The sequence below is a fragment of the Catharus ustulatus genome, chromosome 36, assembly GCF_009819885.2.
Source record: "Catharus ustulatus isolate bCatUst1 chromosome 36, bCatUst1.pri.v2, whole genome shotgun sequence".
NCBI classification, from domain to species: Eukaryota; Metazoa; Chordata; class Aves; order Passeriformes; family Turdidae; genus Catharus; species Catharus ustulatus.
Genome location: NC_046256.1, coordinates 182,292 through 198,927, shown reverse-complemented (window position 1 = coordinate 198,927; position 16,636 = coordinate 182,292). Strand labels below are relative to the sequence as shown.

Genomic DNA, 16,636 nt, shown 5'->3' with positions numbered 1-16,636 from the left:
ATCCCAAAATCCCACAAGGATCCCTCAAAAAACCCAAAATCCACCCAGGGAATCCCAACCCCTCCCTCAGAGATCCCAAATCCCTCAGGGACCCCAAAATTCCCCTCATGGACCCCAAACCCTCTTCAGGAACCCCAAATTCCCTTAGGGATCCCAAAATTCTCCTCAGGGATCCCAAAATTCTCCTCAGGGACTCCAGAAATTCCCCTCAGGGATCTCAAAATTCCCTCAGGAACCCCAAATTCCCTTAGGGACCCTAAAATTCCCCTCAGGGACCCAAAATTACCTCAGGGATCCCAAAATTCCCCTCAGGGACCCAAAATTCCCTCACGAACCCCAATTCTCAGGGAACCTCAAATTCCTTTAGGGATCCCAAAATTACCTCAGGAGCCCCAAAATTCCCTCAGGACCCCAAACCCCCTTCAGGAACCCAAAATTCTTTCAGGAACCCCAAATCCCCTCAGGGACCCCAGAAATTCCCCTCAGGAATCCCAAATTCCCTCAGGGATCCAAAATTCCCTCAGGGACCCAAACTCCCCTCAGGAACCCCCAAATTCCCTTCAGGAACCCCAAATTCCTCATGGAACCTCAAAATTTCCTTAGGGATCCCAAAATTCCTCATGGACCCCCAAAACTCCCCTCAGGAACCCCAAATTCCCTTAGAGACCCTAATTCCCCTCAGGACCCCAAATTCCTCAGAAACGCCGAACCCCCTCATGGCCCAAATCCCCTCATGGACCCCCAAATTTCTCTCCGGACCCCCAAATTCTCAAACCAAGGCCCCAAACTTCCCTCAGAGACCTCGAACTTTCCTCAGGAATCTCCAACCCCCCCTCAGGGACCCCCCTCAGGAACCCCCCAAAACTCCCCCCGCGAGGCCCCAACCCCACCAGGACGGTTCCAACCCTCTCTGTGACCCAAATCCCTACAGGAGATCCCAGGACCTCCCCGGGATCCCAAATCCCCCCAAATTCTCCCCAAATTCCCTCAGGGTCCCCAAAAAGCGGCCCCGGCCCCCCCGCTCACCCCTCCGCGCCATCAACGCCGCGCCCCGCCCCAGCGCTGCCATTGGCCGATCCTCCACGCGCCAACGCCTATTCGCGTTTCCATTGGCTGTCGGGCCTGTCAATCATCGCCAGACCACAGAGACGGGGTGGGGCGGTCCTCCGAGAGCGCCAGAGCGCCGGTGGGAGGAGCTTAAAGACGGTTTAGACCAATCGAGATCAGAAGATTAGATTGACAGCAGTTAACCAATGAGAAGCCTCGAGCGGGCGGCGCCGACCAATGGGAACGCCGGCTTTGTCCTATATGAGCGCGCGCGGGGCCGAGGCCGCCGCCATTTTCGTCGCTGCCGCGTTCGCGCCTTATCTCCGCGCTTAAAGGGGCCGCGCCGCCTCTTTCCCTTTTTTTTATTCTCTCCCGTTCTCCAAGCGCCTCCGCGCCGTCCGGGTGGGCCCGAGCCCCCCCCGCCAGTCGCCGCCATGAGGGAGATCGTGCACATCCAGGCGGGCCAATGCGGCAACCAGATCGGCGCCAAGGTGAGCGGGCCGGGCCCCACCTCCTCCCCGCCGCGCCGCCGTTGCCCCTTTAAGACCCCCCCCACCCCCCGCGCGATGAGACAAAGGATGACCCAAATTTAGGCGATTTTACCCCAAAATCGGCGTTTTGCCGCCAGAAAAGCGGCTGTGAGGGGAGGAGGCGGGGCTGGATTTGGCGGGTTCGGGTTAAAATGAGGAGATTTTGGCGCTAAATGAGGATTTGCCGGGGCCGAGCGCGCTCCCCCCTCACGCGGCCTCAAAATGGCGCCTGAGGGCGGCGGCCACAAACGAGGCAATTTCGCCCTCAAAATCGCTTTTTTTCGGGGTGTTGTTAGAAAAATAATTGTTTTTTCGCAAGTTTGGGTGGTTATTTTAAAAAAAATTGTCCGTAAATGTCGTTTTTTGTCCCAAATCGAGCGGGTCTCGCCGAGGATGGGCGGGGAAGGCGCCAAAATGGCGGCGGAGAGCCCCGAAATAAACGGATTTAAACATCAAGTTTATTTTTTTTCGCGATAATTTATTCTTCATCAAACCTAAAACCTTCTTTGTTTCGGTTTTCCTAACATCTTGTTGTAATTGCTGATTTTTCAGACACCTACTCGTGTTTTCACACCAAAATTTAGGTGTTTTTTCCCCTAAAATTCGCTTTTTTCACGAAAAATCGCTTTTTTTTTAACCTCAAAAATGCGGATTTTGTGCCACAAAATGAAAAATTTTGACCCCCAAATGGGGCGTGACGCCCCGAGAGGTCAGACCCAAAAATGGGAGGATTTAACACAAAAAAAATGATTTTATACAATAAAGGTTTGGAATCTCTATATAAGAGGCGCATGGCGATTTTTTTTGTTTAAAATCGGATTTTTTTCCCCAGAAATTAAAGATCTTTAAACTTATTTTTTACTGTGGGGTTGCATGACAAAAAATGCGTTTTTTTAATACTTAAAATATAAATTTTAAACGTTTAAATTGCAATATTTATCCCAAAAATTAATATTTGCCTTGTGTTGAATCAGCATTTTGCCCTAAAATCCCATTATAACTTCTAAAATAAAATTATTTTTTTCCCACCAAAAAGAAATTAATTCTTAAAATGTAAAATTTGGATTTAAATCGTTTTTATTTGTCGATGAGGATTTTTTGCTGCTAAAATAAAGATTTTGCCCAAAAATCTTGTTTTTCCCCACCCCAAAATGGAGCCGCAGCATCTTTGTTTCACAAAATAAATTCATTTTTTTTTATAAAATAAGGATTTTTATCCCCAAAAACGTGATATTTCAGAAAAAGGATGGATTTATTTTTTTAAATAATAATTTGGGTTAAAAATCGGATTTTTTTTTTCAGTTTGAGGGATTTGCCAGCCCTAAAATGGAGGTTTCCGACCCCAAAATGGAGGTTCGGGGGAAGAATCGCAGCTTTGTGCTCCCAAATCCGCTTTTTTTTCACCTCCAAATCCCCTTTCTGCTTCAAAATTCACATTTTTAATTCAAATTAATTTTTTTAGCAAAAATCGAGGATTTTTTACCCAAAAATGCGATGTTTTAGGCCTCGGAATTGATAATTTTGCAGTCTAAAATGTTATTTTTGTTGCTTCAAAAATCGTTTTTTACCCCCAAATTTTATTTTTTCGCCAAACTGTCCCATTTTACCTCACATTTTTTATTTTTAATTTTTTAAACTTTATTTTTTGATCAAAAATCGCTTTTTTCAGCCCCAAATTCTTCTCTTTGTGTCTCCAGCCCGCATTTCCTGCCCCACATGGAAATCTTTGTTCTCCCGAACGCCTCAAATTCAATTTTTTAGCCCCAAAATGGATTTTTCTTTTAACTCTGCAACCCAAAATTTGGATTTTACCCCCCCAAAAAATTTTTCACTCCCCAAAAATATTTGTATTTAACAGATAAAATTTGCTCTCAAAAATAATTTTTTTTAGCCTCAAATCCGCATTTTTTCACCCAAAATTTGCATTTTTTACCCTTTAAAATATTTTCCTCCCGTAATTAAGTTGAATTCTTAATTTCTACCCCAAACCCGCATTTATCCTCAAAAATTTTAATTTTTAACCCTGTTGCAATGCTCCAAAATACCGATTTTTTACCAAAAAATTCTGAATTTTATCCAAATTTGCTCTTTGAAACCTTTTTTTCCCTCATTTGCCTAAAATCTCAATTATTTTGTAACTATTGATTTCTTTTGTAAATTTTTTTCTTACACTCCCCAAACTTCTTTTTTAACCCTTTTTTGTCCCAAAAAAATCTGAATTTTTAACCCATTTTTCCCCACAATCACCAAAATGCCGAATTTTAACAATTCCTTTTCTCAGCTCCAAAATTAATATTTTTAAATATTAATAACATTTAAAACTTATCAATATAAATGTTATAAATAATATATTTGTTTCAGACCCAAAATTTTGTTTTGAAACACGTTTTTCTCTCAGATTCCTGAACCATTTTTCTTTCAAATAATTTTTTTTTAAATTTGCACCCCCAAAATTCCCCTTTTTTAACCCAAATTATTTTTTTAACCCCATTTCCTTTTCCACAATCCCAAAATCCCAATTTTTTGCCGCATTTTTTCTTTTTTAACCCCAAAATCTTTTTTATTCACCTCATTTTCCCCTCAGGCCTCACTCCCTCCTCCCCTTTCCAATCCTATTTTAACCCCAAAACCCCAAATTTTTTTCATTTTTCTCCTCAAATACAAAATTTCAATCCCCCAGAGACGATTTTGTGTGTAAAAATCCTATTTTTAGGGTCAAAAAAAGCCGATTTTGGGTAGAAAAACCCGATTTTAATTTGAATTTTTAACGACTTGCCGCCATTTTCTCGCGTTCCCGCCATTTTAAGGGGGCGTGGCTACCCCCTCTGGCCCCGCCCCCTCCCTCACGAAGCTACGCCCACAAATTTAAAAAATTCCTAAAATTCACATTTTTTACCCCCAAAAAAAGTTGTTAATTGGCTGTGGGTTGTAGCTCTACCCTTTTAGGACGTGACCACGCCAAAAATTTAATTTTTAATCCCTTTAAATTCTAATTTTTAAACCCAAAATTAATTTTGGCTGTGGGGGAGGCCCCACCCCTCACGTGGCCACGCCCCCAAAATTAATTAAATTCCCCCAATTTTTCGGTTTTACCCCAAAATCGCAGCCTGGGTGAGGTGGGTGGGGCCAGAATTAAATCCCATTATTCCTAAAATGTCCCAAAATTGCTTTTTTTGTCCCCAAATTGAGTGTGGCCTACCCCACTTTAATTCTCCACAAGCTCTGCCCCTTTAACCCAGACCACGCCCCCAATTCCATTTAAATGCTTTATTTTCTTCCTTTAAAATTTTAATTTTTCTTTCTTTAAATCCTGATTTTTAAAATTTTTAAATGCTTGGTTTTTTCTTTTAAATTTAATTTTTTTTGTATTTTTCAAGTTTCATTTTCTAGCCTAAAACTTTATTTTTTTAGCACCAAATCTTCATTTTTTTTCCTCCAAAATTGGGTTTGAGGTGAAGCAAAGTGGGCGTGGCCTCCACCCTCATTAAGCCACGCCCCCAACCCTAAAATCCTTTTTTTTTCCTCTCCCAAAATTCTGATTTTTCCCCCCAAAATGGGGTCTGGGGTGGGGTGGCCCTGCTGACCCACCCTCCTTAAGCCACGCCCCTTAAACCCCAGACCACGCCCCTAAACTTCATTTCCTACCCAAAATTTTCATCCTTTTGTCCTAAAATCCCAATTTTTTCCCCAAAAAATTGCACTTCTTGTCCCAAAATGGGTCTGGGATGGGCGTGGCCAATCTGACCATGCCCCAAAACCCCCAATTCCCACCCCAAAATCCTCATTTTCCCCCTAAAATCCCAAATTTTTTCCCCAAAATCCAATTTTTCTCCCAAAATGGGCCTGGGATGGGCGTGGCCAATCTGACCACACCCTTTAACCCCAGGCCACGCCCCCAACTCCAATTTTCCCCCCAAAATTCTCATTTTTCCCCCTAAAACCCCGGGATTTTTTGCCCCCAACCCCCAATTTTCACCCCTGGGCTGTCCCCAAGGTGTCCCTGAGCTGTCCCCAAGCTGTCCCTGCTGTCCCCACAGTTCTGGGAGGTGATCAGCGACGAGCACGGCATCGACCCCACGGGCACCTACCATGGGGACAGCGACCTGCAGCTGGATCGCATCAGCGTGTACTACAACGAGGCCACAGGTGGGGACACTTGGGGACATTGGGGACAGTTGGAGGCAACTGTCACCCCCCACCAGGGCTGCTCTGCTTTTCTCTGTGTCGCTCGTTGTTGGTGGCACTTTGTCACCTGCACGGTGTCAGTGCTCGCTTTGTCACTTGTCCATTGTCACCCCATTGGTGTCACCCTGTCCCCAGTGTCATTTCCCTGGTGTCACCCCATTGGTGTCACCCCTCCTCCAGTGTCATTCCCACCACTGTCACCTGTCCATTGTCACCCCCTGGTGTCACTCTGGCCCCAGTGTCACTGCTCCGTGTCACCCTGTCCCCAGTGTCACCCCCCACCTAGTGTCACTTGTTCTTTGCCACTCTGTCCCCAGTGTCACCTTCCCAGTGTCACCCTGTCCCCTAGTGTCACATTGTTTTTGTCACCCTGTCCCCGGTGTCACCTCTCTGGTGTCACCCTGTTCCCATTGTCACCCCACCATTGTTACCAGTGTCTCCAGTGTCACCCTTCTGGTGTCACTTTGTGCCCTGTGTCACCCCCACCATGTCACCTTGTCCCCAGTGTCATCTGTCCCCAGTGTCACCCCATTGGTGTCACCCACCCCCCAGTGTCACCTGTCCATTGTCACTCTGTCCCCGGTGTCACCCTCCCAGTGTTACCCTGTCCCCAGTGTCACCCCATTGGTGTCACCCCCACTATTGTCACCCTGTCCCCATTGTCAGCGCCCAGTTTCACCTGTCCATTGTCACTCTGTCCCCGGTGTCACCCTCCCTCTTGTGTCACTTGTCCATTGTTACCCTGTCCCCATTGTCACCCCTGGTGTCACTCTGGCCCCATTGTCACCCCTTGCAGTGTCACATGTCCATTGTCACCCTGTCCCCAGTGTCACTTCTCTACTGTCACCCCCATCGTTGTCAGCTTATCCCCAGTGTCACCTCATTGGTGTCCACCCACTCTCCGTGTCACCACCTTGGTGTCACTTGTCTATTGTCATCTCTGACACCTGTCTATTGTCACCCCATTGTTGTCACCTTGTCCCCAACGTCAGTCCTCTTTTTGTCACTTTTCTTTGTTGTCACCTCTGCTGTTGTCACTTTGTCACTTGCAATGTCACCTTGTCACCTCCATGGTGTCTCTGCCTGCTTTGCCATCTGCCTGTGTCACCTGTCCATTGTCACTCCCCAATGTCACTTGTCCAGTGTCACTGTGTCCTCAGTGTCACCCCCCTGTGTCACTCTGTCCCCATTGTCACTTGTCCATTGCCACCCTGTCCCAGTGTGTCACCTGTCCAGTGTCACCCCCACCATTGTTACCCTGTCCCCAGTGTCACCTTGTCTCCATTGTCACCCCCTGGTGTCACTCTGTCCCCAGCGTCACCCCTCTCAGTGTCACTTGTCCATTGTCACCCTGTCCCCAGTGTCACCTGTCCATTGCACCCCCACCATTGTCATCCTGTCCCCATTGATGTCACCCCATTGGTGTCACCCTGTCTCCAATGTCATTTGTCAATTGTCCCTTGTCACCTACCCGTTGTCACCTCTGTGTCACCTTGTCCTGTTCTGGGAAAATTTTGAAATTTTGGGTAAATTTGGGGATTTTTGGGGTAAATTTGGGGAATTCTGGGGTGAATTTGGGGATTTTGGGATGAGTTTGGGATGGTTTTGGATTAATTTGGGATTTTTGGGGAGGTTTTGGGGTGAATTTGGAGATTTGGGATTTATTGGTTTTAGGATAATTTTGGATTTAGGAATGAATTTAAATTTTTGGGGTGAATTTGGGATTTTGGGGGGATTTCAGGAGAAAATTTGGCATGGATTTGGGTGAATTTGGGGATTTGGGGTGAATTTGGAATAAATTTGGGATTAATTTGGAATTTTGGGGTGAATTTTGGATAAATTTGGGATTTCTGGGGTGGATTTGAAAGAATTTTTTAGGTTTTTTGTTGGTTTGGGGTAATTTTGGAGTAAATTTGGGATGAATTTGGGATTTTGGGGATGGTTTGGGGTAAATTTGGGATTTTTGGGGATAAATTTGGGATTTTTTTTTGGGATAAATTTGGGTTTTTTGGGGTGGTTGTGGGCGATTTTAGGATTTTTTTTGTTAATTCTGGATATTTTGGTGCTATTTTGGGTGGATTGGGACATTTTGGGATAATTTTGGGTTATTTTGGTGATTTTTGATATTTTTTTGTTAATTCTGAACATTTTAGGGACAATTTTGGGTGAATTTTGGGTGTTTATGGGAAATTTTAGGATTTTTAGGGTAATTCTGAGGGATTTTGGGGTGAATATTCCCATTTTTGAAATAAATTTTCTCATTTTGAAATTATTCCTATTTTGAGAGTGATTTTTTCTATTTTGGGGTGAATTTACCCATTTTTGGGGCAAATTTTCCCAATTTTTGAAAAATTTCTCTTATTTTTGATATGAATTTTCCCATTTTTGAGATTATTTTTATTTTTGGGTTGATTTTTTCTGGTTTTGGGGTGAATTTTCTCATTTTTGGGGTAAATTTTCCCAATTCTGGAACAATTTGTCTTATTTTGGGGATGACTTTTGCCATTTTGGAAAAAATTCCCTTTTGGGGGGTTTTTTCTGTTTTTGGGGTAAATTTTCCCATTTTTGGGGTGAATTTTTCTAATTTTTGAATATTTTGTCTTATTTTGGGATGACTTTTGCCATTTTTGGGGTGAATTTTCCCTTTTTAGGGGTGAATTTTCCCAATTTTGGGGTAAATTTTCTATTTTTGGGATGATTCATATTTTTGGGATGGTTTTTTCTGATTTTGGGTTGAATTTTCCCATTTTTGGGGGTAAATTTTCCCAATTTTTTTACAATTTCTCTTATTTTTGGGGTGAGTTTTGCCATTTTTGGGGTGAATTTTCCCATTTTTTGCCATTTTTGGGGTAAATTTTCCCAATTTTGGTTCATTTAAGGAAGTAAATCTTTGCCCAGGTGATTTTGAGATAACTTCAGGATTATTTTTAGGGTGAATTTCCTCATTTTTAGGGTAAATTTTCCCAATTTTTGAACAATTTCTGTTAGTTTTGGGGTGATTTGTGACATTTTTGGGTTGAATTTTCATATTTTTGGGGTAAATTTTCCCAATTTTTGGACAATTTCTCTTATTTTGGGGTGTTTTTTGCCGTTTTTGGGGAGAATTTTCCCAATTTTTGAACAATTTCTCTTATTTTTTGTATTATTTTTGCCATTTTTGGGGTGAATTTTCTATTTTTGGGGGGTTTTATTCTGGTTTTTGGGTTAAATTTTTCCATTTTTGGTTTATTCCAGGAGGTAAATCCGTGCCCAGGGCCATCCTGGTGGATTTTAGGATGAATTTTGGGTTAAATTTTGTCATTTTTGGTTATTTTAGGAGGTAAATCCGTGCCCAGGGCCATCCTGGTGGATTTTAGGATTAATTTTGGGTTAAATTTTGTCATTTTTTTAACTTTAGGAGGTAACTCCGTGCCCAGGGCCATCCTGGTGGATCTGGGATGATATTTTGGGTTAAATTTTCCCATTTTTGGTTGATTCCAGGAGGTAAATACGTGCCCAGGGCCATCCTGGTAGATCTGGAACCCGGCACCATGGACTCCGTGCGCTCCGGACCCTTCGGACAAATCTTCCGGCCCGACAACTTCGTGTTCGGTGAGGGGACACCTGGGGACGTTTGGGACAGCTGGAGGCTCCTGGGACACTGCTGTGGACACTTGGGCACCTTTGGGACCACCTGGGGACACCTGAGGATACCTGGGGGCTACTGAGGGACATTTCTGGGGACATCTGAGATACCTGGGACACAGCTGGGGACATTGGGGACATCTGGGGGACACCTGGGGAAATTCAGAGACATCCAAATCCCACCTGGGACACTTGTGGGGACATCTGGGACACACCTGGGGACACTTGGGGGTTCTTAGGACACACTTGGGGACATTCAAGATACCTGGGACACCCTGGGGACATTTGCGGCACACCTGGGGACATTTTTGGACGTCTGGGGATACTTGGGATACACCTGGGGACATTGGGAGACATCTGGACACACCTGGGACACTGTGGGGACATCTGGGACGCACCTGGGGACATCTGAGATGACTGGGACACACGTGGGACACTCCTGGGGACAGCTGGGATACAGTTGGGGGGACATTTGGGGACACTTGGGACACACCTGGGGACATTTGAGGGCACCTGGAAACACATCTGGAGACAGCTGGAGGCTCCTGGGATGCTCCTGGGACACTCCTGGGACATCTTGACACACCTGGGACACACCTGGGGGAACATCTGGGGATATCTGGGTCACACCTGGGGATACCTGAGGGGTCCTGGGGACACACCTGGGATAGCAGTGTGGTGGCCTCAGGGGACAGCAGGGCCCCACAGGGGAGGTAAAAGTCCCCAAATGTCCCAAGGTGAGATGAAGGTCCCTCAGGTGTCCCAGAGTGGTTTGAGGTCCCCAAGGTGGTTTGACTGTCCTTAAAAGTGGTTTAAGGGGCCCCAAAAATGGTGAAGGGTCCCCAAGGGTTTGAATGTCCCCAGGAGTGGTTTGAAGGTCCCCAAGACACTTTTGAAGGTTCTCAGAGATGGTTTGAGGGACCCCCAAGATGGTTTTGGAGATCCCAAAAGTGGCTTGAGGGTCCTCAGAGATGGTTTCAACGTCCCCAAGGTGTTTAAGGGTCCCCAAATGTGGTTTGAAGGTTCTCAAGATGCTTTGAAGCTCCCCAAAAGTGATTTAAGGATCCCAGAAGTGATTTGGAGGTGTCTGAAGAGGTTTCAAGGTCCCCAAAATGGTTTTGAAGGCTCTCAAAGATGGTTTGAAGATCATAAATGTGGTTTGAAGGTTCCAAAAGTGGTTTGAAAGTCACCAGAGGTGGTTTGGAGGTTCTGAATTGTGATTTGAAGGTCCCAGAAGTGGTTTAATGGTCCACAGAAGTGGTTTGGAGATCCCAAAATGTGGTTTCAAGATCCCCAAGGTGGTTTGAAGGTTCTCAGAGGTCAATTTAGGGCCCCAAAAGTGGTTTGAGGTTCCCCAGAAGTGATTTGAATGTCCCCAAAGATGTTTTGAAGGTTCCAAAGGCTGTTTGAACTTCCTTAAGGTGGTTTAAATGTCTTAAAGGTGATTCAAGGGTCCTTTGAAGATGATTTGGAGGTCCCAGAAGAGGTTTGAAGGTCCCCAGGGTGGGTTTGAATGTCCCAAAAGTGTTTTGAAGGTTCTCAGGGATGAGTTAAAGGTCTCCAACGTGATTTGAAAGTCTCCAAAAGTGGTTTAAAGGTTCTCAGGTGGTTTGAAGGTCTCCAAGGTGGTTTGAAGGTCCCCAAAATTGGTTTAAGGATCTTCAAAGATGGTTTGAAGGTCTCCAAGGTGATTTGAAGGTTCTCAAGAGATGGTTTGGAGGTCCCCAAAGAGTTTTGAAGGTCCCCAAGATGGTTTGAAGGTCCCCAAGGTGGTTTGGAAGGTTCTCAGTGATGGGTTAAAGGTCCCCAAGGTGGTTTGAAGGTTCTCAAGGTGGTTTGAAGGTCCCCCAAAAACGGTGTGAAGGTCCCCAAGGTGATTTGAAAGTCTCCAGAAGTGGTTTAAGGATCTTCAGAGCTGGGTTAAAGGTCTCCAAGGTGGTTTGAAGGTTTTCAAAGATGGTTTGAGGGTCTCCATGGTGGTTTGAAGGTCCCCAAAATTGGTTTAAGGATCTTCAGTGATGGTTTGAAGGTCCCCAAGGTGGTTTGAAGGTTCTCAGAGATGGGTTAAAAGTCCCCAAAGACATTTGAAGCTCCTCAAGGTGGTTTAAGGTCCCCAAGGTGGTTTGAAGGTCACCAAGTGGTTTGAGGGTCTCCATGGTGGTTTGAAGGTCCCCAAAACTGGTTTAAGGATGTTCAGGATGGTTTGAAGGTCCCCAAGGTGGTTTGAAGGTTCTCAGTGATGGGTTCAAGGTCCCCAAGGTGGTTTGAAAGTCCCAAAAGAGTTTTGAAGGTCCCCAGGGTAGATTTTAATGTCCCAAAAGCAGTTTGAAGGTTCTCAAGGTGCTTTGGAAGATCCCCAAAGATGGTTTGGAGGTCCCCAAAGATATTTGAAGCTCCCCAAGATGGTTTGAAGGTTCTCTAAGTGGTTTAGAGGTCTCCAAGATGGTTTGAAGGTTCTCAGTGATGGTTTGAAGGTCCCAAATGCCATTTGAATATTCTCAAGGTGGTTTGAAGGTCCCCAAAGGCTGGTTTAAGCGTCCCCTGAAGTGATTTGGACATCTCAAAAGAGGTTTCAAGGTCTCCAAGGTGGTTTGAAGGTTCTCAAAGATGGTTTGAAGGTCACAGAAGGGGTTTGAGGGTCCTCCCAGAAATGGTTGAATGTTCTCAAGGTGCTTTGAAGGTCCCCAAAGATGTTTGAAGCTCTCCAAGGCGGTTTGAAGGTTCTCAAGGTGGTTTAAAGGTTCTCAAAGGTGGTTTGAAGGTCTCCAAGGTGGTTTGAGGATCTCAGGGCTGGATTAAAGGTTCCCAAGGTGGTTTGGAGGTCCCCAAAGACATTTGAACCTCCCAAGATGGTTTCAAGGTCCCAAATGATGGGTTAAAGGTCCCCAAGGATGTTTGAAGGTTCTCAGTGATGGGTTAAAGGTCCCCAAAGATGGTTTGGAGGTCCCCAAAGACGTTAGACGCTCCCCAAGATGTTTGAAGGTCCCAAAAGATATTTGAGCTCCCTAAGATGGTTGAAGGTTCTCAAGGTGATTTGAACCGTCCCCAACATGATTTAGAAGTCCCAAAATCGGTTTTAAATCTCCATTTAACACCCCCCAAACCCCATTCCCCTCCTTTCCCCGCAGGCCAAAGCGGTGCCGGCAACAACTGGGCCAAAGGTCACTACACGGAGGGCGCCGAGCTGGTGGACTCGGTGCTGGACGTGGTGCGCAAGGAGGCCGAGAGCTGTGACTGCCTGCAGGGCTTCCAGCTCACCCACTCCCTGGGCGGCGGCACCGGCTCGGGCATGGGCACGCTGCTGATCTCCAAAATCCGCGAGGAGTACCCCGACCGCATCATGAACACCTTCAGCGTGGTGCCGTCACCCAAGGTGTCGGACACGGTGGTGGAGCCGTACAACGCCACGCTGTCGGTCCACCAGCTGGTGGAGAACACGGACGAGACGTACTGCATCGACAACGAGGCGCTCTACGACATCTGCTTCCGCACCCTCAAGCTGACCACGCCCACCTACGGCGACCTCAACCACCTGGTGTCGGCCACCATGAGCGGCGTCACCACCTGCCTGCGCTTCCCCGGGCAGCTCAACGCCGATTTGAGGAAGTTGGCCGTCAACATGGTGCCCTTCCCTCGGCTTCACTTCTTCATGCCGGGCTTCGCGCCGCTGACGTCGCGGGGCAGCCAGCAGTACCGCGCGCTCACCGTGCCGGAGCTCACCCAGCAGGTGTTCGACGCCAAGAACATGATGGCCGCCTGCGACCCGCGGCACGGCCGCTACCTCACCGTGGCCGCCGTCTTCCGCGGCCGCATGTCCATGAAGGAGGTGGACGAGCAGATGCTCAACGTGCAGAACAAGAACAGCTCCTACTTCGTGGAGTGGATCCCCAACAACGTCAAGACGGCCGTGTGCGACATCCCGCCGCGCGGCCTCAAGATGGCCGTCACCTTCATCGGCAACAGCACGGCCATCCAGGAGCTCTTCAAGCGCATCTCGGAGCAGTTCACGGCCATGTTCCGGCGCAAGGCCTTCCTGCACTGGTACACGGGCGAGGGCATGGACGAGATGGAGTTCACCGAGGCCGAGAGCAACATGAACGACCTCGTGTCCGAGTACCAGCAGTACCAGGACGCCACGGCCGAGGAGGAGGAGGATTTCGGCGAGGAGGCCGAAGAGGAGGCCTGAGGGGCGGCGCCGTCGCTCTCCCTCCCCCCGTTCGTTCCCGGTGTGCTGTCCCACTGAGGCGTCACCTCGCGGTGTCGTTGTCCTTCGTCATCATCAGCGGCGGCGGTGGCAGCGGAGTTCCCACATGGCCTTCAGCGTTGTCTCGCCCTTCATCGTCACCTTGGAAGAGTCCTCAACCTTCATCATCGTCATCGTCACTGTGGAAGAGTCCCCAGCCTTCAGCGTTGTCCTCAACCTTCATCATCGTCACTCTGGAAGAATCTCCAGCCTTCAGTATTGTCCTCACGGTCCTCAACCTTCATCAACCTTGAAGAGTCCCCCAACCTTCATCATCGTCACCAAGTCCCCGGCCTTCATCACCTGCAGTTCCCAACTTTGGTTGTCTTTATCCATGAAGAGTCTCCAACTTTCATCATCATCATCCTTGAAGAGTCTCCAATCTTGACCATCCTATGAAGAGTCTCCAGTCTTGATCATGGTCAGGCCTCCCAACTTTGGTCATCTTCATCCATGAAGAGTCTCCAACCTTCGTCATTGTTTGAGTCCCCAACCTTCATCATCCTTGAAGAGTCTCCAGTCTTGACCATCCTTGAGTCTCCAACCTTCACCATCGTTGAAGATTCTCCAGTCTTGATCGAGGTCAGAGCTTCCAACTCCATCACAGTTGAAGGATCCCCAAAGTTCATCATTGTCAAGGCATCTCCAGTCTTCATCATCCTTGAAGAGTCTCCAACCTTCATCATCCTCAGAAAATCTCCAATCGACCATCCTTAGAAGAGTCTCCAGTCTTGATCATTGATGAGTCTCCAGTCTTAACCTTGAAGAGTTTCCAACTTTCATCCTTGGAAGAATCTCCAATCTTGACCATCCTTGGAAGAGTTTTCAGCCTTCATCATCCTTGAAGAGTCTCCAGTCTTAATCATGGTCAGAACATCCAACTTTGGTCATCTTCATCCATGAAGAGTCTCCAATCTTCAGCATCATTGAAGAGTCTCCAGTCTTGATCATTGAAGAGTCTCCAATCTTGATAATCCTTGAAGAGTCTCCAGCATTCATCATTGTTGAAGGCTCCCCAACCTTCATCATCCTCCAAGGTTTCTTGGCCTTCATCCTCCTCCTCCTTGCAGAACCTTCATCATGGTCTTGGGGGAGTCCTTCATCATCCTCAGCATGGAAGAGCCCTTGGTCTTCATTGGGGCTGGGCAGTTGGCCTTGACCTTCATCATCGTCATCATGGAAGAGTTCTTGACCTTCATCATCATCATGGAAGAGCCTCCAAGAGCTCCTGACCTTCATCATCATGGAGGAGTTGTTGACCTTCATCAAGTTTGGGCAGTTGACCATGACCTTCATCATCATCATCATGATGGAAGAGTTCTTGACCTTCATCATCCTCTTGGAAGATCCCTTGACCTTCATCATCATCATGGAAGAGTCGTTGGCCTTCATCAAGTATGGAGAGTTGATCTTGACCTTCATCATCATCATCATGGAAGAGTTCTTGACCTTCATCATCCTCATGGAAGAGTCTCCAAGAGCTGTTGACCTTCGTCATCCTCATCATGGAAGAGTTGTTGACCTTCATCATCATCATGGAAGATTCCTTGACCTTCATCATCCTCATCATGGAAGAGTTGTTGACCTTCTTCCTCCTCATCCTCACTTCCCCCTCCCCCGCTGCCACCGCGGCCCCTCCCCCGCCCCTCGCCGCCATTTTGGGTCGTTTTTCCCCATTTTCGTTCGGTTTTTTCCGTTCTTTTTCAATTTTTTCTGTCATTCCTCCCTTTTTTAGATTTTCCTTTTTTTTGTCATTTCCCCACTCTTGCTTCATTTTCCCTCATTTTGACCTCCCATTTTTCACCAATTTTTCCTCATTTTTTGTCAGTTTTTCCTCATTTTTGCTGGTTTTTTCCAATTTTTTAATCTTTTTTCCCATTTTTGGCCACTCTCATCCAAATTTCCTTCATTTTTCTCAATTTTTGATTCCATTTTCCCAACTTTTGGTCGATTTTTCCCAATTTTTGCTCAGCCATTTTCTGTTCATTTTTTTTCCCATTTTTCATCCGTTTTCCCTCATTTTTGGTTCATTTTTTTTCCCATTTTTTGTCCATTTTTTTCCAACTTTTGTCAATTTTCCCCCAATTTTTGTCAATTTTTCCCCATTTTTGGTTCATTTTTTCCCAATTTTCTTCCATTTTTCCTCATTTTTTGTTCATTTTGTTCCATTTTTTCTCCATTTCCCCAATTTTTCTCCAATTTTCCTCATTTTTGGTTCATTTTTTCTCATTTTTTTATCCATTTTCCCCAATTTTTGGGTAATTTTTCCACAATTTTTCTCAATTTTCCTAATTTTATTTTTTTCCATTCCCCCTATTTTTATTAATATTTTTTTCTCCATTTTCCCTAATTTTTGTCCATTTTTCCCTATTTTTATTAATTTTTTTCTCCATTTTCCCCAATTTTTGTCCATTTTTTCCCAATTTTCTCCATTTCCCCCCATTTTTATTAATTTTTTTTTCCATTTTTTTGTAATTTTTTTCCCCATTTTTTTTTCCATTTCCCCCAATTTTTGTCATTTTTCTTCATTTTTGATTCATTTTCTTCATTTTTCCCCAATTTTTCATCCATTTCCCCCATTTTAATAAATTTTCTTCTCAATTTTTCCAATTTTTGGTTCATTTTTTTCCTGTTTTTTCTCAATTTTTTTTCATTTTTCTCCATTTTGGTTCGTTTTTTTCCCAATTTTTGTCACTTCTCCCCAATTTTTGTCACTTGTCCCATTTCTGTCCCCTCCCCCCTGGCAGTTTCGCCCTTTTTGGGTTATTTTGGATTTTTGTTGTTTTATTTTTTGGTGTTTTTGGTGTTTTTTGTTCGTTCTTTTCCCGTTCCTTTGGTTTTTCATATTGAAAAGTCGCCCCCGGGGCCGGAATAAACTCGGGATGGAAAAGCCACCGCAGAGTCACCTCTGTGTCACTTTGTCACCTCCTGGGTCACCTCCTGGGTCACATGGGGTCAACTGAGGGGGGTTGGGGTCATCTGGGGTCACCTGAGTGTCCTGAATGTC

The 16,636-nt window shown here is 45.8% G+C and overlaps 2 protein-coding genes across 3 annotated transcripts; one reads left to right on the top strand and one right to left on the bottom strand.

The window, feature by feature from the left end:
• Nucleotides 1-1,335: 1,335 nt before the first annotated feature.
• TUBB (tubulin beta class I) lies at nt 1,336-13,572 on the top strand. Its single transcript, XM_033084183.2, has 4 exons — nt 1,336-1,538; nt 5,615-5,723; nt 9,243-9,353; nt 12,515-13,572. Exons 1-4 carry the CDS (start codon nt 1,482-1,484, stop codon nt 13,570-13,572), a joined length of 1,335 nt encoding a protein of 444 aa, XP_032940074.1. The 5' UTR covers nt 1,336-1,481.
• Nucleotides 13,573-14,051: 479 nt separating this feature from the next.
• On the bottom strand, nt 14,052-15,360 carry LOC117009827. 2 transcript variants are annotated; one of them, XM_033084199.2, is made up of 3 exons: nt 15,046-15,360; nt 14,557-14,822; nt 14,052-14,315 (listed from the first exon to the last, which is right to left on the bottom strand). In XM_033084199.2, exons 1-3 carry the CDS (start codon nt 15,347-15,349, stop codon nt 14,052-14,054), a joined length of 834 nt encoding a protein of 277 aa, XP_032940090.1. In that variant the 5' UTR covers nt 15,350-15,360. The 2 variants fall into 2 exon arrangements, with proteins under 2 accessions (XP_032940090.1, XP_032940091.1); XM_033084200.2 differs by having other exon boundaries at nt 14,557-15,360.
• Nucleotides 15,361-16,636: the final 1,276 nt, after the last annotated feature.